The sequence below is a fragment of the Wyeomyia smithii genome, chromosome 2, assembly GCF_029784165.1.
Source record: "Wyeomyia smithii strain HCP4-BCI-WySm-NY-G18 chromosome 2, ASM2978416v1, whole genome shotgun sequence".
NCBI lineage: Eukaryota > Metazoa > Arthropoda > Insecta > Diptera > Culicidae > Wyeomyia > Wyeomyia smithii.
The window spans coordinates 169379973-169403546 of NC_073695.1; the positions used below are offsets into that span (position 1 = coordinate 169379973).

Genomic DNA, 23574 nt, shown 5'->3' on the forward strand with positions numbered 1-23574 from the left:
CCATTTTTTCATTATTTTTGAAAAATTTCAATTGTTTTGTTTTTCATTTCTTCATGATCAGATAACCATCAATGTTCAGCTAATCTTTTGTAGTTTTTATCAAAACTTTTTTTTTAAATATGAGCTTTTCGATATAAATAATTTATATATGGTTATTTGCCTTTTTTGCTGAAAAAACAAGTTTTTCCACGGTGTAAGTTTCTTTTTGGAAAGACAAAAGACTGATCAAACAATGGTTCTGGCTCTAAAAAATATTTGTAATCCCTTGTAAAACTCTTTTAAACTTTCTTCACAAACCAGTCGTGATTCAAAAAAAAATAACAGTGGCACACAATGACAACTTTAGTCAATAAACATCTGTACAATGTTTCAACCAGATGAAAAATATCGATCAAAATGGTTGCTCGTTTTTTTGTGGAATTGCACTTGCACAGTTTTGAACCAATAATAAGTGTCGCAGAGATTATCTGCATTCGAAAAAATATTTCCATAATAATGAGTTTGTATTTAACCGAACATTAAAGTTCGCATGAGAATGGCTAGATCACACCACTAGATGGAATGCATAATCCTTTCCTTAATTTTTCCACTGATGGCTCCTTTTTTTTAAATTACCATTTCTAAGCAAAAGTTGAATCATTCGTATGGAACACACTTCTGTTTGAACAAAGATCCCAACTCTGAAAGTTAACGTAGTACCTAAGCATTACCTTTCATAGCTATTTTGTTCTGTATATAGTAATCGTATAGTAATTCTTGTGTAAAGTCACATACATTTTCTATCTCGAATATTATGACACACGCGCAGTTGAAATGGCCTTCATGTTTTTTCCACTCAATTTGTATGTCATTAAATTGCACATGAGCTCACTTCAAGTCAAAAAAGGGGAACCATTTGCGGAAAAAACTTAACAAATTACTTAGCACAAACATACCTATGTTCATCAATATGTTTTATGACGGGTATTGTGATGAAGGATACATTGTCATCCGTTTTTTTTGTGTTAATCGCTAACCGGCCAAACTAAAAAGCCTCCGCGTAGAACATTTTCATAAATAATTAATTTGTAATTGTCTTTCGTCAGCACCTGTCCTCGAGTTTCTCTATTCAGTCTGATACCAACCAGCCAGCCGTTGATGACAGTTTTAAGAGCAGGTTAATTTTGTATTAACGATCGGATGGTTTATGAGGACCGCCGGCGGTTTGCTTGTATGAACCCTAATTAAGCAATTTGATAACCACAACGGTGGCAACCGCGTAAAGGTGAAAGAGCTAATATTGTTGAGCATTTTACTGCCCAGTGAATGAGAGCGACAGCGGACATTCACTTGATTGTTCCTTAATGGAAGAACCTGTTTAGGTGGTTTAGTGTTATGTTGTGCAAATGCAACAACACAAAGAGATACAATATTATTGTCGGTTAAACAATATTACTACTCTAACTGCACAAAACCAGCGAAACGTTTTTTTATGTGATCATGGTCGTTTCGTGTGAGTAGCCAACTAGAATAGTCGATATTTGTTCATATTTCAAACCATGATATAGGACATGATGGAATTAAAAAACCATTCAATATGCTACAAATTATACTTTATGACTAAGCTGACTAACCGTACGGATTTTTTCCGGACGGTCCGGATTTTCAGAGGTGGTGTCCGGATTAAATTTCTGTCCAGATTTTGTCCGGATTTTTGAACTGTTCGAATTTTTTCCAGATTTTTAACATTAAACATACTAAAATTAACTATCAACGCTCTTTGATCAAGTTTAAATGCACTTCAGTTTTTCATGGGGATTTGACAGCAGAGATTCGATCTTTCGTTAAAATGTTGCAGTTCCCATGGGTTTCTTTTAAGTTTAAATGTTGACATTCGTTAGTTCACGAACACCAAAAATGAGATTCAAAAATTATCAAAAATATTTACCTGTTTTTTCGCGTCCGAAAAGCAAGAGTCAGCAGGTTTAGTTCTGAGTCACCACTAGCGTTTTCAGAAGAATAAAAAAACGTTTTTGTTCCCGAGGCGTTTGAACAATTGCAATGTTTATTTAAAATGGGCAAAGCCCAAAGAAAATGTTCATTTAACATTCCAGAAAAAAAGAAACACAGATTTTGATATAGCCTCGGTTGGAAAGTCAGCTATCAAAAAACACATTCTTACCAGCAAGCATCAAAGACCCAACCGAATATATTGAATAAAATTCCATCTCAAGAAAAGTATACATTCCGGCAAGATGAAAAACCGATTACATTTTAGAAACAGGTTTTAATCTCTAATTTTTATTTTGTTTTCATCAAACTTTAAATAAAAGATATAACGTTTGACAAAAGTTTGGGTTTTATTGACTGACTATCCAATAAGGTTGAGTATTAACGAAATGGTCCGGATTTTTTTCATTCAGGAGTTGGTCAGCTTATTTATGACCATTGTTCATTTAATTTAATTTTATCATGCCTCTAATTTTGGAGAGAGATGAGTAAATTAACTGTTGAGTCTCGAGTGAATATTCAGCCGTTTTCGGTTGAATATTTACTTGGGCCTGAATGAGTTTCGCACATGATACAATCCTTACTGAGTAACTTTCGAACTTCACTTGTTTGATCGAAACCGATCAATGTTTTGTTCTTATGGTGGTTCGGCTCATCTTGTATGCATGGATTTGTCATACATATTTATGCCGAGTTCACGGTTCGCGCGAATTCTAACACAAAACATTATTGCAAGCACGGTTACATTTTCATAAATTTTATGGTGCTACTGTTGCTATAAATTATACCGGTGTTTCTGCTCCACGGTGATAGAACTATAAAATCGAAATTTATGTCAGCTGCTCTAGACGGCTCAACCCTTTCGATTGTTGTTTTGTTATTCGAGCTTTCAATATGTTTCCCGTTTATTGCTTATCGCAAAACAAATCACTCAGCAGTGTATTAGTGTCACGACAATCGCTATAAAGACCTTCTTTTCTATTGTATTTTTGCCAGAGAAAAAAAAAATATTTTATATTATTTGTCTTTTAAAAATGAACAATAATTTTTATACAGCTGTCAGAGTTTGAACGCTCAAGTTTATAATTCGAAAACATTGAAAATTTTTAAATAGATGAATGATATTTTTGCTCTATCCATTCACTAAAACACCGTTCATCTTCGTCAAAAAGACATGCAAAATTGCAACAAAAAAAGAGAAACTTACTTGTTATGTGTGTCAATCCGCGCAAAAAAGTCAGTTACTCAGTTGTGCAATCAACAACTTTGGTAACATAAACAATATGGTAGCGGGTTAAGTTGCACGCACGTTGTTATATATTATCATGAATAAGTATAACGACAGCAAACAATTTTCGTGCTTTTCTTTTGATACACATGCAAAAAGACATCAAAACGAGCACAAATGACTTTTATTTTTACGTGGTACTCTCCCTGAGATAACCGAGTTTTCCCATTCACAAGCGACGAAATGTTAGGATCAAAAAAAAAAACACTTAAAGGTTGCCATTGGCGAGTGGGATGTGATTCCACTTCCGTCCACGTGGCCGCACAATTTATCACTGGCGACCAATTTGCAAGCATTTCGTCGTTTGCTTCAACCAGCTAGGGACAGATTCGAAACAAGATTTTTCAGTCTATTATGTGCAGTAAAATAGCTTATTCACGATTGTTTACAAACTTTAAAGAAAAATCCTCTCCATCGCCAAATTGCTCTGAGTCATGATGAGATTCAACATAAATTAACTATTGCATCTAAGGATCTCGAAATCATAGACACGATAGTCAGCGAAGGCAACTATTACTTTTTGTTTGGAATGAATCACCACCCTTTTTATATCTTGACAAAATTTTTGTGTGCGACGTGAACGCCAGGGGCAGAGGGGTAGCGGTGTTGGTTCATTTCTGTTTTGCTTCACCCCAGGCAATCTGCATGGGAAATCGATCATTAGCACCCTTCGGCAAAGGGTGAACTTCCCAGCAACCGGCTGCCGAGAACGGAACCGACGTACGATACATTCAAATTACCCATGCTTAGAAGCGAAGGGTGCTAATTTTTGGTGATTTTTAGCTTGTTGACACATTGTCGGGTATTTTGGTTTTCTCGGTTAAATTAGTCCCCCATCAGAATATGCACAATCCCATATCAATGGTGTTAGAGTTCCTAAAAAATTTCTCTCAAGTGGCTCTTTCCCTCTTTCCAGCTGCTCTGCTTTCCGACAATCGCTGATAGGTCAACGGAGTGGAGACGGTGACAAGCTAAGCCCGAGTTCCGTCAGCTCCTCCCGAGGTCCAGCTGGATTGGACCACCGAACGAATAGCATATCAAACCTAGACGACGACGACAAGCTACTGGATGTCGTCGGGCCACCGCAAAGTCCGCTTCTCTCCCTTAGCCAGCAAATGCAGCATCATGCAGGTAAGATCATTAGTAAACAAAGGAAACAGTAGTTTGCTGCAAGGTTCTAATGAAATATTTGTATCATTGTTTCCTTCTACCAATCCAATTAGGTTGGTTCAACTTTGAAGACGTACAGCGAGCAGAAGAAGCTATGCGAAGGCGGCTTCAATCCGATGAGAACGAGCGCGACGGAAGTGATTCCAATTGCTCGGACAGTGTTTCAGGAAGCACAGGTGCCTTTCGTCCGACTTCGGGCAGTCCTAAGGAGTCATCAAGTAGCGCCGGTACATCATATCCTTCGCCGAATATCTCCGTGGGGCCACCAATCCACCCGCCGCCACACTTGTTACCGTATCTCTATCCACCGGGTCTGTACCCCCCACATCATCTGTCTCTGCTGCATAACCACGCGGCGGCGGCAGCGATGAACCCAAGCTTACTATTCAATGCCCAACTTGCCCTGGCGGCACAACATCCGGCCTTTTTTGGTCACTACTCTGGTCACTCACCATCCTCGCCACTGCACAGCCTCAAAGGCCATCGGTTTTCGCCGTATAGTTTGCCCGGATCAGGTATTGGATCGGCATTTGATGCCGTTACACCCGGATCTAATTCCGGGGGTCCACGTAGTCTTAGCAGTAGTCCCCATCCACGAGCTGCCTCAAATTCGCCGCCCACCAGGCCAATCTCGGTTTCGCCAACACCAACGCAAAACCCTACGTCTCCGGTTTCGGCAGAAGCAACGTCCGCTGCAATTCCTCCACCACAGGCAGCTTCTACGGCACCTACGGTTACGGCTATGCCTTCGAACTCACCATCCGAGTTGAAAAGCATAGAGAAAATGGTCAATGGACTAGAAGTGCAGCACAACATCAATGGTAATATGGAGAATAGCAAGCTTCAGCAACTCGCCGGACACGATCAGTGACGACTCCTGGACTGTCCAACGAGTGACAGCAATCTGAAGCTCGACCAGGACATGTGACAGTTGGCAATAAGTTCCAGCAAGCTATTCAGTGCACTATGAATTTCTTGCACGGTGTCTGTCATCGGTCTTCATACCCACGGGGCAAGGGTTTCGTATGAGAAGCATGTTAGATGAACCTGTTATTTAGATGAATTACTGTGCAAATATTTATGATTAAAGCTTAGACCGCAGCGGAAGGCTGGGAACGCGATCAGTCACGAATAATGAAGCGTCTAGGAGTTTTGTGTAAAGTTAGCTAAATGAATCCTTAAAGGGTCATATAAAAATTTGCATTATTTTAAAAACTACCAACATGTTCAATTTCAATCGCTTAGTATTGATCGTACTCTGGACCGAACAGGTGTATATTAGCAATGGAGGCAGAGAGATGGACAGAAAGGCCGTACTCCGGGTGCGCTAATGGAGAAATACGAACCAGTATCATTAAAGAAAATCTCATCGCGAATAATTTCATCTTACAACTTATTGAAAAAAAATGGATGAAAAACCTTTACCAAAGAGTCGATAAACTATTGTAAATTATATTGTTGTACAGGAACGAAGTAAGATTTGGCTCTCTGAGAGACTGATCTTCAAACAAATGGCTGGTCGGAGTATAGTGAAATCGTCAAAGGTTAGTTTCTACTGAGCGCAATAATCCTAACATGCGGAATTGATACAGAAAGTATTAAGCTATAAACTGCCCAAGTCAAAACAACTAATTGTGGGTCTGCAGTTTCATGGTTCATTTATTCAGCTCTTTTTTATCATTTCATTTACCGCATAACTTTTTTTTATGAAATCTATTCACCTGCATCACTATCTTGGCATTATTAAACGCGAATAAAATTACTTTCGATCGAAATCTTTATGAGGAAATAAAATAAAGCGATGCTCTAAATGGTAAGAAACACATAAACCATATGCAGCTGGTGATCAATCGTTTATTTTCGAACTGATGTATATTTCCAGTTCTGTAATTTCTACAAATATTCGAAGCAGCGGTACAATATTCTGCCAGAAAAAGAAAGCATTACTGTCATGGGGAATCAACTGGTATAAACAGAGATTACGTAAACGCGCTGGAGTGTGACTTTTGAAACATGTGTTTTTAGAATTATATTGCGTGATTGTTTTCTGTTGAGTTTAGAACATATTTTTTTCATCAGAAATCAATAACATAACTATTTTCTAAACCCGAAAATTTTACAAATGACGCAAAGGTACCATGATGAGCCTAATGAAAATGTTCAAAACCATGTCATTTGCCCTGATATTTCAAATAATTTCCAGTCAGCCTATACGCTTTGTGCAGCTTGCTTTATTATAAACCTTCGATGCTCAGAATTTTTTCACAAAAACTGTATTTTTTCCATTGGACAATCTAGTCTATTTGTTCAAAGCAATAAAAAAAGTTTAGTAAAGCAATGACCTTTAACCTTTTTTTTTTAAATTGTTGTTAATTAACAACATGAAGAATACGAATTAGTCAAGTACCTCACGTACCTCGTTTTGCGTCAATCATATTTCTAAGATATGTTCAAATCCACAAAATCAGTCATATATCTGCTTGCATATCAATGTCAAGTTCAGATGGGAACATTGTTATTTATATACAACGTGGGCATGATGAGATTAGCATGCTTTTTAAGTATGCTGGAAATTAAGTTGACGTTTCCTAGAACCGACAATTCTGGGAAAAGGTAAAAAGAAGTTACATTTCATGTTCGTTAACAATGTTACTTGAAAATTATTCAAATCCGTGAATTTTAAATTATAATCATCATCGCAAAGTTATGGATAGGCGAACCATTTCTCAAAACATTGTATCATTATGATGATGCTTTTCCTGTATTTTGAGGCTATTCCGCAGTAAAAAAACATTCATCTTTTCTGGCCTGAACAAAAAATGCCGTAAAAAACTCACTAAGAACAATGGGAAAAATTGGAAATAATACATCATTGGAATTTAACTACTGTGGACATTCACATTTCTGAATGCAATCACATTCTTAGATTAAAGTCTCTCTTTCTTTACAACGAAGACTAGGCGCTACAATAACCTACTTGTTATTCTTCTCAATATGTAGAAAGTGCAGAATGAATATTCACCGCTCACTTCGTGCCCTGCATGAACGTTGCGTGTAGCAATTTTTTGCATAAAACTTCTTTATTCTGCTCTGTGCTGTATTTCTGCCACTCGCAGAAAAATTAATACACTTCCTGCTTACACCACAGCTGAGCAAAACGAGAGTGGTGAATCACGCTAGTGAGAAAACACAGAAGTACACCTCGGTACGCACTGCTAAGATAAATTTGGTAGCATTCGAGCAGAGCCCAGTTTAACATTTCTTTAAATTTTCATTTTTGATTTGGCTGAAACTTTTCATAGACGTTTGCTATAGGCAAAAGATGCCATTTCGTGCTATTGGTTTAATTTTTTGAAACACGACCTCTTTTTGAGAAGCTATTGAAAAATGCTATTTTGGAATAACAAATATTTTTAGGGCCAGAACGGATTGTTTCATCGGTCTGACGTTTTAGACAAAGATTTAGATGATAATTTTGTCTCTCCGAAAAAAAATATACACTCTAAAAAAAATTTTTTTTTTGAAGTTAATAGAAAAATAAAAAATCAATCAAAAAGCTCATTTTTGAAAAAAAACTAGTTTTTTATAAAAACTACAAAAGATTACCTAAACAATGCAGAAATCAATTTTCATTTAACTCTTTTTCAAAAAATAATAATTTCTTTAGAGTGTATATTTCTTTTCGAAAAACAAAATTATTATCTACAACGTTGCCGCGAACGTCACACCGATCAAACAAACCGTACTTGCTCTAAAAATATTTGTAATCATCAATACCTTCCTGAAATATTATTTTTCAATAGCTACTCAAAAAATGAGTCGTGTTCCGAAAAATCAAACCAATAGCACAAAATGGCATCTTTTGCTTATAAAAACGTCTATGCAAAGTTTCAGCTTAATAAAAAATGGTCGATTAAATTAATTGCCTTTTTTTGTGGAATTGCTCAAGAGCAAACATGCGCGCATATGCGTAACGTACGGCTGGATTTATTTTTTTTCAGTTTCGAGATAAAAAACAAACAAACGCAATCTACTTTCCCACCTACATGCTCCCCTCATTCGATATAAGCTTAAGAGACTTACATTAAAACCACTGCAGTGAGATCTGTTGGGTTGTTATTGTGCGTATTGTCCTCTCGTGTGAGAAAGCTTACCGCCGATTTCGATACAATTATACCACATAATTTCAGGGGATGTGAAAATTTTATACAAAAGTTCACGTCCCTCAACCGACGTGAAAACTATCAAACTACAAAAATCTACGCCAATAATTTGACAGGTCAAAACAAATCATAAGAACATATTTACCGTCATGGGCAAAAGATATATTCATGCGAAAAAGTTTCAACATCTTCCCACATGTTCAATTTATTATTTTTCAAAACGTGTGAACGAGGTCAAAAAGTTATGAACCCACAAAGTTTTGATTTCGATAAAATAATGATGCTGTGCAAAAAACATGTACATGACAGAACTAAATAATAGCGTCAGTATTAAATGAAACATGATTGCAAATTAATAAATTACCATTAGATCATTGAAAACTATCCAATTTTGATGAATTGTGCAGTATTTATTACTTTAAGAGAATCGTACTTTTTAGAGAAATTTCCTAATATGTCTTTCTTATTGATTTTATCTGTATCATTAAGACTTTTCTGCTACAAATGGTTTGTTATGCGGTATGGTTTCGCATCTTTCTAAGTCTGCCTATTTATAATAATATTTTGATTGCTTGAATGTCTTTCAATTTTTTTTAAATAAATAGTTTTTCACTATTCGCGCAAAAAAAAAAATTAAAACTTCCAAGCAAAGTTAAAATTTAGACAAAATCAGTCCTTACTTTGCAAAAAATAATGATCGGGAAAAATGCTAAGGTTCTTAACTTGCGGCTTGTTGTTCGCCCAGATGTCTTTGATTCTGACCATTGTTATAGTTACGAAAAGTTTCGAAACATTGGATGGCAAGAAAACCAGTTAAATAGATGTGGAATAATTCAAGCTTTACTTGAAGTAAAAATTCTACAAATATTATATTGTATGGTATAATTTGGACACTATACCTTATTTGTTTATAATTTAAAGGGGTCATTCACATTCGCCGTGAACAGCTTTTTTGGGGAAAGGAGGATGCGACATGTCTACGAATTATACAAAATTTTTAGGAAATGGGCGGTAATTCGGTAATTCAAACATAGTTTTACTGCTTCCTCGAAATGCTATCAATTCAAGCATGCTAAATTTTATAAATCATGAGCATTATCAACATGTCACAAACTAGAAACCAGTGATTATTTATATTTAGTTCTTCTAAATAAAACGAGCTGTCGTTCCTTACTACACTAGAGCTAACAAACGTATCATTGCATCAACCGACCAGCCACATTAAGCAAAATGCATCTCATTGTACATTTTGTACAGTTATTATAGCATATTTTAAAGAAATACAAAACAAAATACTAACAGCATTTGAAAAACCAAGTGACGATTGACCTTTTTTCTAAGAAACAAAACAAACTAACATATATAGTTATACTTGACAAGAAAAAAAACAAAAACAAACCATCATGCAATTCATTAATTACAACATTTAAAACACAAAATGCAAGTACTATAGCAGAATTGAATCTTTTTAACGCAAACGAGATAAAATAGTGAACAAAACAAGTGTAAACTCAAATCAAACTAGACTCGAAAGGCCCGCTAAACGTAAAAAAATCAGAATCTCGCTAAAAGCGACTGTGTACGGCAAAAATGAACTAAGTTTAAAGGAGCGAATATGGAAAAAAGTTTTGCCTTCGCTGCCTCTAGCCTGCCTAATTTTGTTAAACCTTCGCTTTCTCGCATGCGTCAACAGGTCACACTCAAAACAAAATCCTCCTTAATTCACTTCACTAGTTTCGCGATTCGCATTCAATATCAGTGTCCTCAATATTAGCATGTAGTCACCACAGCAGTATAAAATGAATACGAAACAAAGTTGTTAAAAGAAGTAAAACAAGCAACTAATTGCAGGTATCATTAGTTATGGCAGAAATAGTAACTATTAGGTAAACCCGACGAAACAGAATATAATTTTAATTACGAATTAACTGAACAAAAAAGTGTGATAATTTATTGAGTAATAGTTTTTTTTTCCTTAATTTTATTATTAACATCTGTCATCCAAGCAGAGACTAAGTTCCCCAGGAGAGTGATCCTGTTATGTTTTGTTACAAAGCAATATTACTATTAGCGACCGTTTCTAGGCAACCCAAACAGTTCAATTTGAGACAAATGCAGCAAGCGCTGACCAGAAATGAAACTGAAATCAACCAACCGAGAACAATGCCCAGAGAGAGTTTTGTCTCGTAACATCAGCACCACAAGAGACACAAGAAAACAAAAACAAAACTAGACTATTTTTGTAAGTCGTAAAGAGCAATAATTGAAAAGTAAATATATGACAAAACTATTTTAAGAAATAAATTAAAAATATTATAATTAAAATTTATGTTTCGAATTTTTTTTTGCGAACAAGAAAAGAACAAGCGACATGATAAATGGTTGGTTATTACGTGTCATGAGTCCTGCACTGCGTGTGGCATTCAGAAATCTAGCCGCAGCGCAGGCACGACAAATGATCCGTGTGCTTTTCGTGTATCTCTATAGGGTAGAAACATCTAATTCAGCCTGTTTTACCTTATTTCATTTAATAATACATAGAAAATTACATAAAAAAACGCGAAATACAAGTTAAAACTAAGAAATTTTAAATGAATGAAACAAATGTTTTTTAATGAATATCCCAGCACCTGGCAACATTTCTGACCAAAATGCAAATATTCTCTGAATACCATGGTCAATTTTCTACAAATTGTATCACCCGAAATGTCCATAATCAAAGAGTTCCAGAGATATTAGCAAGACGGGAATTAAAATTGTAAGTGAATCAAAGTAAATTTGACTTCATTTTTTAAAAATGAAACAGAGAAACACGATTAAATTATCACATTTGGAATCAAAGTATAGGTACTCATTTGCCAGGAAATGTAAACTGATTTTGCAAATGCAAAAAGAACACCTATCTGGCTTTGCTGCTGCCAAAAATAGATTTATTTTTTTATATATTATATGTTTTCTAAGGGTAAAGGAATTGATATTTTTTATACACAACATGCTGTGGGCAAAACCAGTGCTGTTACCCTTGCCTCCATTTCGTAGAAAAGCAACAATCAACAAATGGCACGATATTTTGAACTTATCTCTACGATCGATCGAACTAATTTCCTTTATAACTAACAAAATGCTCATCAAATGGCTTTTTGAGTTTGTTTATCATAGAAAGCCATAGAAATTTTCCACATCCCGGTTTCCGTTTTTCAGGCTATACTCTAAAGTTTCTTCGGTGATGTAGTGCAACGCTGTAACTGAAGGATAAACTCATAAAAATTTAACAGCTCTTTGGCGCTTGCCAGTGGACGAAAATATTTAATGCTTTTGCTTCGAGGTCGAATGGTAAGGAAAACGGTTTTTTTTTTTGCGCTTGCCATGAAATTTCTACCGCGGCACGATGGAAAATCAATAAAATCTCGGGATTATCTGGGATTTGGTTTTATCTAAAAACGCATGCGATGACAGTGAATTTTGACCAACGAATCATACTTGGTTTTTTCTTTTTTTTTTTTTTTATTCTAATTAAATGTAATAAGATAAAGGCCCAATCGCAGAGAGCATAACGGGGCCGAAATAACTATTGGAGTAGGGAAAAGCCTGCTTGAGTAAAATTATTAAATATTTCTCCTCAAACAGGCATAAAAACCCTCTCATCTTTTCATATACAATAATACAATTATAAATAAGTTACAAATCATAAAACACAATCTTGATAAGTATGGTTCCTGCAGCTTCAAGGGCCAAATATATTTTCGGGAACGTCTTATTCCTGGTTAAGCGCGTAAATAGAATCTGAAATGAAAACAAAAGTGTACTAAATAGGAACATCAATTGATTTAAGGAAGGAATATAGAAGACGCATATATGGGAAATCTAAAATTGCTGAGACATCACGAACAGGGACATTTGGTTGTTTATTCCGAGCTTTAAGAGAATTTTCTAAATTGGATCTAGCTTCACGATATAACGGACATGACCAAACAACATGTTCAATATCGTGGTAACCCTCGCCACAGGTGCAAAGGTGATCCTCTGTGAGTCCTATACGACGAAGGTGAGCATTAAACCAGTAATGATTGGACATAAGCTGAGACATCATACAAATGAAATCACGACTTACGTCCAATTTGTGGAACCAAGGTTTTAAAGAAACTTTAGGAATAATTGAATGACACCATCTTCCTAGATCTCCATTGTTCCAAGAGTTTTGCCAGTTCATGAGCGACTCTCGACGTATAGAACTAAAAAATTCATTGAATTCAATAGGTCTTTCATAAATGTCACCATGTACCGTACCGATCTTAGCTAATGAATCTGCCGTCTCATTGCCCTCAATTAAACAATGAGAAGGGATCCATACTAATGTAACCTGTGATGCGATTTCGGATAAAGTACTCAAATGGTCGCGTATTTTATTCAAAAAATACGAAGAACTCTTTATACTTTTTATCGATCGGAGAGCTTCAATAGCACTGAGGCTGTCCGTAAAGATGAAGTAATTGTCTTTAGGCAAATTTTCAACAAAACTTAATGTGTACTGAATAGCAGCCAGCTCTGCGACATAAACAGAAGCAGGGCTTTCGAGTTTGTAAGCGACGGATAAATTATTGTTATAAACACCGAAACCAGTAGATCCGTTGAGAAAAGAACCATCGGTATAAAATGAATTATTACAGTTTATATTTTGATATTTTTCACGAAATAGATTTGGAATCTGTTGTATACGTAGTTGATCAGGCATACTACGAATTTCATTTAACATTGATGTATCAAAAAATAGGGTAGAATCAAAGGTATCTAATAAGTAAATATTATTTGAAGGAAATGAAGAAGGGTTGATATTTTGAGACATGTAATTGAAATAAACAGTCATAAAACGAGTTTGAGATTGAAGTTCAACAAGTCTTTCAAAGTTATTTATTATCATAGGATTCAAAATTTCACTTTTCACAAGAATGCGAGAAGTGATAATCCAAAAACGATCTTTTAAGGGGAGAACGCCCGCTAACACTTCTAAACTCATCGTATGAGTTGAATGCATACAACCTAAAGCAATGCGTAAACAGCGATACTGTATTCGTTCAAGTTTTATGATATGAGTTTTTGCGGCAGAACGGAAACAAAAACATCCGTATTCGAGCACTGATAGAATTGTAGTTTGATAAAGTTTAATAAGGTCCCAAGGATGTGCTCCCCACCATGATCCAGTTACTGTGCGCAAAAAATTAACTCTTTGTTGACATTTCTGTATTAAATATCGAATATAACTTTTCCAAGTGCATTTTGAGTCGAACCATACGCCAAGATATTTATGAACTTAAGTTTTTTCAACTGAAAAGTCTATACCTAGTTGTATTGCCCAATTGGATAAGTTGTTCAAGGTATCTTGTAAAGATCTTTGTAAATCGGATGCCCTGGGACCTGTGGCAGAAATCACACTATCATCTGCAAATTGTCTGATAGTGCAATTTACCAAACAGTCATCAATATCACTCACATAAAAATTGTAGAGCAGTGGACTTAAACATGAGCCTTGTGGAAGACCCATGTAGCTAAGTCTAAGCGCTGACAAACTACCATGAGAGAAATGCATATGTTTTTCTGATAGTAGATTGTATAAAAAATTATTAAATTTAGGAGGAAGTCCTTTTTGATGAAGTTTATCAGAAAGAACATCTATAGAAACAGAATCAAAGGCTCCCTTAATGTCTAAGAATACAGAAGCCATTTGTTCTTTTTGAGCAAATGCAATCTGGATTTCTGTTGAAAGTAATGCGAGACAATCATTTGTTCCTTTAGTTCTACGGAAGCCAAACTGGGTATGTGTAAACAATTTACGAATACAAGAAAGCATCGCAATTGGACGATATGAGTTATGATAAGAAGCAGGTTTTTCAGGTTTTTGGATAGCAATCACCTTTACTTGTCTCCAATCATGTGGAATGATGTTTAGTTCAAAAAAATTATTGTATAAATCTAACAACATTTTTTTAGCAATGTCAGGTAAATTTTTCAGTAAATAAAATTTTATTTTATCCAGACCAGGGGCATTATTATTGGAAGAGAGAAGAGCGATAGACAGTTCAGTAATAGAAAATGGTAGTTCCATCACCGATTGTTCAGAAAAATTGTCACGAATAATTTTTGAGCAGGAACAGTGTCTGGGCATACTTTTTTTGCAAAATTTAATATCCATTGATTTGAATATTCTTCATTTTCATTAGCCACTACTCGATTTCTCATTCTTCTAGCAGTGTTCCAAAGAGTATTCATAGATGTTTCTCTGGAAAGCTCATTAACGAATCGTCGCCAATAACCACGTTTTTTAGCTTTGATCAAGTTTTTAAACATGGATTCTAACTTCATGTATCGTACAAAGTCTTCGATTTTTCCTTTTTTCCGGAAAATCTTATACGCGTTTGATTTTTTAACATAAATTTTTGAGCACTCTTTGTCCCACCAAGGAGTAGGAGGTCGTCTTTTAGTTGAAACGCCAAGATATTTTTTCTTTTGGGCTAGTATTGCAGAATTTAAAATTAAACCCGCAAATGAATCATATTTTTCAAGAAGTGGAAGGTGATGCAATGCCTCTAAAGCTTCTGTAATTTTTAATTTATAAATTTCCCAATCAATATTTAATGTAAGGTCATACGGAATGTCAATTGGTCGAGTACTATTTGACCCATTATTAATTGAAATTAAAATTGGTAAATGATCACTACCATGGGGATCATAGACAACCTTCCAGCTACAATCTAACCGTAATGACATTGAACATAATGATAAATCCAATGCGCTTGGACGAGCCGGTGGTTTCGGAACACGTGTCATATCTCCATTGTTCAAAACAGTCATATTAAAATTGTCACAAAGATTATAAATCAAAGTGGAGCGGTTATCGTTGTAAGATGAACCCCAAGCTACACCATGAGAGTTAAAATCTCCCAATATTAAACGGGGTGAGGGTAGAAGTTCGACAATATCAGAAAGCATTTGTTGTCTAATTAGTGCTTTAGGAGGGATATATACAGAAGCAATGCAGAGATCTTTGTCTTGTATGTTAATTTGACAAGCTACACATTCGATGCCTTGAATTGAAGGTAAATTAATTTTATAAAAAGAATAACACTTTTTAATCCCTAAAAGTACACCTCCATAGGGAATATCTCGATCTAATCGTACGATATTGTAATTATTGAAATTGAGATTGATATCTGAAGTGAGCCATGTTTCACAAATAGAAAACACATCACATTTCAAATTATTAATCATAGCTTTGAATGAATCAAGTTTTGGTATGATACTTCTGCAATTCCATTGTAAAATATGTATAAAATCATTAGTCTCAGACGATAAGTTAGTCATCGAAGGATATTAAAGTAGAAATGAGGGGCCATTGAGAGGTAAGCTGCTTTAAAAATGTTTTGAAAACAGGGAGTAATGAATGAATAAATTTGCTGAAAGGGTGCGGTATGTTTAATGCTTCAAGAATCCAGTTTATTACATGAGAAAATTTCAGAATTCCTTATTTTGTTTGTTTATTTGAAGGTGTGAATAAGCTATCACAGTTTTTGGGTGATAGTGGTGGAAACTCTTGTGTTGACTTTAAATTTAAAATTCTAGAGGAAGTTTGATTTGATTTTTCAGTATCGTGATTAGATTTGGGAACATTACCATTTCTATTAAGTGATATTTTAGGGCCCTTGTTGGGAAGTTTTGGGGAAGAAAGATTTTTCCTTTTGCTAGACCAACCAGGGTTTGAAAAAGAAGGACCAGCAAGAGGAACATCGCAGTCCGTCTCATCAGAGGACAATAAATCATAAATATTAGAAGAAATAAGAGAATTTGTTTCCGATTGCTTAAGGAGATCAGAATAACTGCGTTTAGCGCGGTCTTTAAGAGATCGTTTCATTTTAATTTTATGTTGAATGAATAAGGAACAATTCGAGAGTTCATGTTTAGTTTCACCACAGTAATAACAATTATTATTTTCTTGATTGCAAGAGTCATCAAGATGGTTACCCCCACATTTACCGCATCTACTTTTATTGCAACAGTAGGCAGAAGTATGACCTAACTGTTTGCAATTGGTGCAGTTCATGACTCGTGGAATATATAGGCGAACGGGTACAAGGACATTGTGAATCGAGATGTGAGATGGTAAAGCAGATCCAGCGAATGTGACACGAAATGAATCTGAGGGGGAATATATTTTCTTCCCTTCTACAAAGGACACGGATCTCAATTGTTGACAATCGAGAATTTTAACCGTTGGAATGGAAGTGTTCTTGAAATATCCAACACCGTCTTTTAAAAGAAATTCACTGGATAAGCTGGAATCGGTAACAACACCGTCAATTTCTACATCTCGAGCGGGAACATAAACATGATATTCCCGGGTGAAAAACTCCGAAGTAGCAATTTTATTAGCTTGAGTAAGGTCTTTAACCACAACTCTCAATTTGTTAGGTCTGACCTTAGAAATTTCAATGATAGACTTGAAATGAGACTCTAAATCTTTAGATATCTGAATGATGTTTAAGGGCTTTGATTTGGGCCCTATTTTTGGTCGGAAATAAACAACGAATGAACCAGTCGATCCGTCTGGATACAGTTTAACGCGTGAGGGAATTGAGGAGACAGTGGAAAAAGGGTCAGGAGGTTTAGGTGTAATAGAAACAGGATCGGTCAAATTTTTTTCACCCACTTCCATTGTGTGTAAAAGAGCACACTATGGTAGGGCAACAAAAAATGCAAATGGATACAAATATAATAAATTAAGTTCTATACTTAGCTGTTATAATAAAAGAAATCTTGATCTTTAAATTTCTTGGTGTACTTGAATTGTTGTTGATCTTTCGAAATCTTCGAACCCCTTGAAAACTCTGATTCCTGTATCCTGTAGAGCAGCAAATCTTGAATAGCTCTGGATCTCTTGGAATCTTCAAATCTCTTGAATACTGATGGCGGTATCCTGTAGAGTTGCAAATCCTGGTATTTCCAATATTGAATCAATATTTCAGATCTGCAATTATAAAGAAAATTAATGACGGTAGCAGCTGTAAATAAATGCGACACTTCCCAAGCGAAGGTTGCTGAGCAATGATTCGTTGTTCTTGTTCTGAAATATTCTCTCAATTTCATTAATTTTCTCACGCGTATTAGTATATTCGTATAACAGTTTCTACATATTAATTCGGTTGTCGTATTGCTCAAAGAGTGTTGCAGAGAGGTTTTCTTACGAAATTTTCATTGGAGCCCGCCATTAACAACGTTGAAAGCTAAAAAACCTTGGTGCTACATTTCGCTATCGGAACTTGACTTTTTGTTTATTATACACTTCGTGTGCAGAATAATTGCAGGACTAGTATTCGAATCTTAAAATAATAAAGCCTTTCAATGTTATAAACTGTCAGTAATGCATTTGATGAATATAAAGCAAAACTAAACTTGAAACAAAGTCCTGTCCAAAGAACTTCTATAATCACAAAAAATTAAACTTTTTCTTTTTTTAAAAAAGGGAGGTTTGTTATTAGTTTAGGTATTTATGATAGATATTAGTAAATAATAAGTTTGAGCGGCCAATCACAAATGGTGACTTCTCAACACTGTTAGAAATTTGTAATTTTAATTGTTAGGATTCGTCTGCTTTTGCAATTAGGACATTCGTAGGAATTTCAACCTGTTTGTCAAAAAAAAAAGAAATATACTTACAACTGATTTAATTGCTAACTAATTGGCTATAAAAGGAGTTTATCGTGGCAATTGAGGATTGCAACGATTTTTGGCGAAAATTGGTAATAATTTCATCGGCCATAGCTTCGAGTGTATCAAACTAAAGAGGACGCTTCAAAATCATTTTCAGAGTTTTATTCGATATCCTTTGATGCGTTTTCTTCCTTGTTAAACAATAACTTGTCCAGATCAGTACAGCATTAAGCATTGCTGGTCTAAAAATTTGTTTGTAAATCAAAAGTTTATTCTTAAAACAAATTCTAGAATTCCTGGTTACGAGAAGATACAAACATCTCGTATATTTGATGCATTTTGCTTGTATAATGCTCATTGAAAAAAAAAACTAAACTTAAGTTTGACTATTCGTGGAGCTAGTGCCAGGATCTTATTGACTTTAATGATCTTTCCCAGTCGAGATTCGAACATGCGACGACTAGCTTGTTAGATCAGCATCGTACCTCAAGACCAACTGGAAGGCTCGCAGGCGTTAAATAATTTATTAGGTTCAACAAGTCCTGGACCTGACGACCCTCTAAGAAATCTTGCAAGGAAACTTACTGCTTCATTGTTTAGCCTCCCAAAAAAAATGGAGAAGCTTTTCTATAGTGCCTAGGTATATTGAAATCTAGCAGGAAATCTGAAATACGTAAATATCGTGGAATAGCCATACATTTTTAAACTATTCGAAGCAATTGTTAACTAAAAACTATTCCTCCAAATTAAAAATCGAATGTTGAGTAGCAATATGGTTTTTTCTAGGCCCGTTTCTAGGCCCAACAACGACCAATTTCCTTGAATTTACAATTTATTCATTGAATGCCACGGTATAAAAACCACGTAGAAGCTCTTTATGCTCTTTATACATTTTTTTAAATTTCTTTATTCATATTCAGATTGCAAAAAACTTGGTTTGAGCAACGGCTCCTGAAATGCCTTGAATCATGTTTTAAAGTAAAGCAAAGCCTTGGTGCACAGTACAGGACAATTGCGGAGCTAACGCTACGATCCCACTGACACTAACAGTCTCCCCCGAGCCGACACTCGAACCTACGACTACTGGCTTGTTAGGCCAGCATCGTACCTCGAGACCGGCTGGGAGGGTTCATGTTTTACTAACCACCAAAAAAAGATAAATTCAACGAACAAACTGAAATCCAATTCTAGTCACTTCTGGTGTCCTCCAAGGCTCTCACTTAGACCTCTATACTTGAAAAAACTCTTTTTGGAAACAAAAAATGAAGAAGACATATATTACGAATGTATAAAATGACGTTCAACACAGAAAAATCTTTCGATAAACATCAATCGAAAAAAAATCAATCAAAATTGTAGCCATTCAGGCGCCATTTGGGTGCTAAAGAAAATTCCCTGCAAAACTGACACTGCTTAAAATAGGTTCGGGGTAATTGATATAGTGTCCCTTAGTTTAGATTTTTAATTAATTATTATTAAAGTTTGCCAATCCAGTTTAATAATCTAGAAACAAGTGCTGATAGAGCAAAAGATAGCGAACAAATTGAATTATTTATGTTTTTATTTCACTTTCTACATTTCGAGTATTTCGTCTCAATACACAGGATGTTGGCTATAACCTACAAGTCCCCTTTACGACCACACACGAAGAAAGAAAAGAATCAATAACAAAGCAGTTTTTATCATATGCAGCGCTGCAAACCTTCACTTTCATGAAAGGATTTTTAGTTGGGATTGAAATCTTTAAATTTCAATTTTTAACAAACGAGCTGAGAATTAAAGAGACTTTCAGCTCCAATCAGTTGACAGTGACAGCTGCATTTCTGTGATTTCGCACACGCTGTGTTTGCTTCAGCGATGTTTGTGCGGTTGAGAATGTAGATGCTTATATAACGTGGGAGGAAAAAAATCCGAACAACTTTTAAATTGGCCTACGAATCGAAGTGCTGCACAAATCGAAAAATTCTTTTCCACAAAATGGAGATTCACTTTTATATAACTGATAACACGACCAGTCGATTCTGTCAAGTGACGCTTTGTTGAGAAAAAGGCATTGTCGGAAGAAGACCGTCGTAAATTGATTTTCAATTTTTGTGAGCGAAATCGAGAAAAATATAAAAGTGAAGTGTTCCACTATTTTTAAAATCTTGGATATTAAAAAAAAAAACATTTATATACATTATTTTCAAACTCTTCAAGAATGGAAATACCTTCAAGAAAAATCTGGTTCCGGACGAAAACACACTTTACAAGAGAGCAAAGTTCGAGCGAAACTGAGGGCGGAAACGCCTGGTGGGTCGGAAAAATCATATCGTGAGCTGGGCAATAAATATCAGATTGATCCAAAAACGGTGAATAAGTACCTGCATGAAATGGGTTTAAAACTTAAAATATAAGTACCATAAAAATGACAAAGTAGTGTTTTGGCCAAACCTTGCATTGTCACTCTATGGTAATGCAACTTTAGCGGATATGCGGCAAGGCAATATCGGGTTTATTCCGAAAGGATAGAATCCTCAAAATGTGCCATAGCTGCAGTCTATTGAAGCTTTTTGAGCAAATTTGAAGCGAATGGTCTACCATAAAGGTTACAAAGCAAAAAACGTCGATTCTTCGATAGAAAAATCAAGAAGGAGCTCAAAACAATTAAAACATCTGAAATTCAGGAAGCTATGAAGCAAGTACTCCAGAGGGTCAGAAAATCAGCGCGATGTGAAGCTGAGTTTTTCCTATGAGGTTTGTTAATGAGTTACATTACTTGAATAAACAAACAAATATAGAAAAATAAGTTGCGCAAGATTTTAATTTGAAATTGAAAGTTTGTTCGGATTTTTTTCCTCATAGGTTAGTTCATCGACTTCATGCAATGAGTTGACTCAAATAAAATAATTTCGATATTAAATCAGACATTTCATTTCTTTCAATGACCGGACTTTCATTGGAAATTGATACCGCTAACGCTGGGGGTAGTTTCAACTTGAATCAGTGAAAATGCGGCACTGATTTTATGTCCTTCGAAAATTAAGCTGGACATCATTTCCTCTTCCATCGTATGAAGCATGCTTAAAAATTAAATTTACAGAAGTTTTGCAAAAGTTTTACTTGCAAACGATTTCATTTCGCAGCGCATTGTATAAATTCTATAAGTAATTTTTCTATAAATTCCTATATGGCAAATTCTAAATCGATTAAGACCATTGCGAGATGGTCACTTATAATACGGCAAAACCATTGACTCTACAATGTTTCAGCATGAACTTAAACACTTTTTGAGCTCAATACGCAGTCGCAACGCATATTGAATGAAAAATAGTTTGCAAGTAAACATAGTATTGAACTATTGTATTATATTGTATTTGCCTATTTGTGATGACAAAATAAATCAATAAATTTTTATATCTCCTTATCAAAAAGAACTCTATACCATCTTCTCAACAGGATTTTATATAAAAAAAGCTGCAATTTATTAATATGATTAAAAGTATACAGAAACTCCTAAAAACGATTTTGAGGCCTCCTTATAGGTTCACTGAAGCAACATTAGAAGATATCAAACAAAATCAATTTCCGACAAAAATTGGTACAGTCGTCATTAACAGCGATTTCCGACAACAATTGTTACAATCCTCAACAACAGCAATTGCAACAATTGAGATGAACTGTTTATCCCCGTCGAAAGCATCACTGTAGTTTCGTCTTGGTTGAGCGCGAACAGTAAGCATGTGTTCAGCTGCACTGATAGACAACGAGAGTCAGCGCTCTGTTTCACATGATTTGTGTTTATTGTAATCCATCATTAGGTTATACAGTTATTGCCATTTGAAATCTGACCCCACATTTGGCCAATTTCAACTTCACTTCTACAAAATAAATACTTACCTTACCAGCCAGCTTCAGGCCGAAATGTCTCCATGTCGTCTGCGGAGGCCCCGCAAATCGTCTTCCACTTGATCGAGCCATCTTGCTCGCTGCGCGCCTCGTTGCCTCGTTCCAGGCGGGTCGTTATCAAGAACCATTTTCTCCGGGTTGACGTCCGACATCCTTACGACATGTCTAGCCCACCGTAGTCTCCTGATTTTCGCCGTTTGAAATGATTAGTGGTTCTCCCAGCAGCTGATGGAACTCGTGGTTCATCCGCTTCCGTCATGATCCACCACACAGCACCTTGCGTTCGAACCTTAAGGGCACGTTGTTCCTTCACGGGCATGGTCCAATTTTCGTGGCCGTTGAGGACTACCGGTCTGATCAGTGTTTTGTAGTTAACTTCGTGTGGTGTCGGATTCTATTCGAGCAGAATCCAAAGTAGGCACGATTTCCTGTCATAAGGCGTCAACGAATTTCTCTGCTGGTATCGTTGTCAGTAGTCATCGGTCTAAGTTCACGAACACGTCTACTACCTCGATTTCATCTCCGTCATCCAATATGAATTCGTGGTGGGGGGTTGATACTGTCTTCTATGGATGCTCTTCCTCTCATGTACTTAGTCTTCGATACATTTATGGCCAGTTCGATTCGTCCGGCTTCAGCCTTCAGTCTGATGTATGTCTCCGTCATCCGTCGATACCAGCCCTACGTATCACACCTTCCAAAGCGATGTAGAATAGCAAGCACGATAATCCTTCACCTTGCCGTAAACCTCTTAAAGACTCGAAGGGACTCGAGAGTTTACATAATGAGTACCCCAGTATAAAAAACACAACGTAACTCTACAACAAACAACAGGCCACTAGTCATTCAAATTTGATAATAATGGGGCGCCTAATTGATTGAAAATATTTACTGCAATTTTAAGCAATTTGTTATAATGCAATTATAATGGAATTTTTTGCTAGATTTTGATCTTGAAATAAATGCTTTTTTCACAAATTTTAATTAGAAAGCTGAGAAAAACTCTGAGAAACATATACTAAAGAAAACCGAATTTTTCTCGAGGTACGATATTGGCTTAGGCCAGTCCTCGTGTGTTCAAATATCAACTTAAAATAAAACTGTTGGGGATCATACTTAAATGACGTAGCATTCATGGGGAAAGGGGGGTATGATCGATTTTTGACAAGCTGAGTCAAAGGAAGGTCTAGCTGCCCCATGAGACCCTATTGATTTGTTTTGCAAACGGATTATTACTTTACCTGTTATGTTAAAAAAAATGTGAAATCCAGCTTTGAAAAGAAACATATTCCGAAGACTACTTAAACTCACTCACTTCTCTCAGAGATTTTTTTTTATTCTCACTTATTTTCCGTCGGTCTAGTTCCGCCACTGTTG

The 23574-nt window shown here is 35.7% G+C and overlaps 1 protein-coding gene across 5 annotated transcripts in view; it reads left to right on the forward strand.

Moving 5' to 3' along the window:
* LOC129721425 (optomotor-blind protein) overlaps positions 1 to 10939 on the forward strand; it is a 263942-nt gene extending 253003 nt beyond the window's left edge. For 4 of the 5 annotated variants that reach the window (XM_055673974.1, XM_055673973.1, XM_055673978.1 and 1 more), the window contains 2 exons: positions 4173 to 4408; positions 4501 to 10939. In XM_055673974.1, the coding sequence (XP_055529949.1) occupies positions 4173 to 4408; positions 4501 to 5318 (1054 nt within the window). In that variant the 3' untranslated portion in view covers positions 5319 to 10939. The remainder of the gene's footprint in view (positions 1 to 4172; positions 4409 to 4500) is intronic. The other variant, XM_055673976.1, reaches the window with a different exon arrangement.
* Positions 10940 to 23574: the final 12635 nt, after the last annotated feature.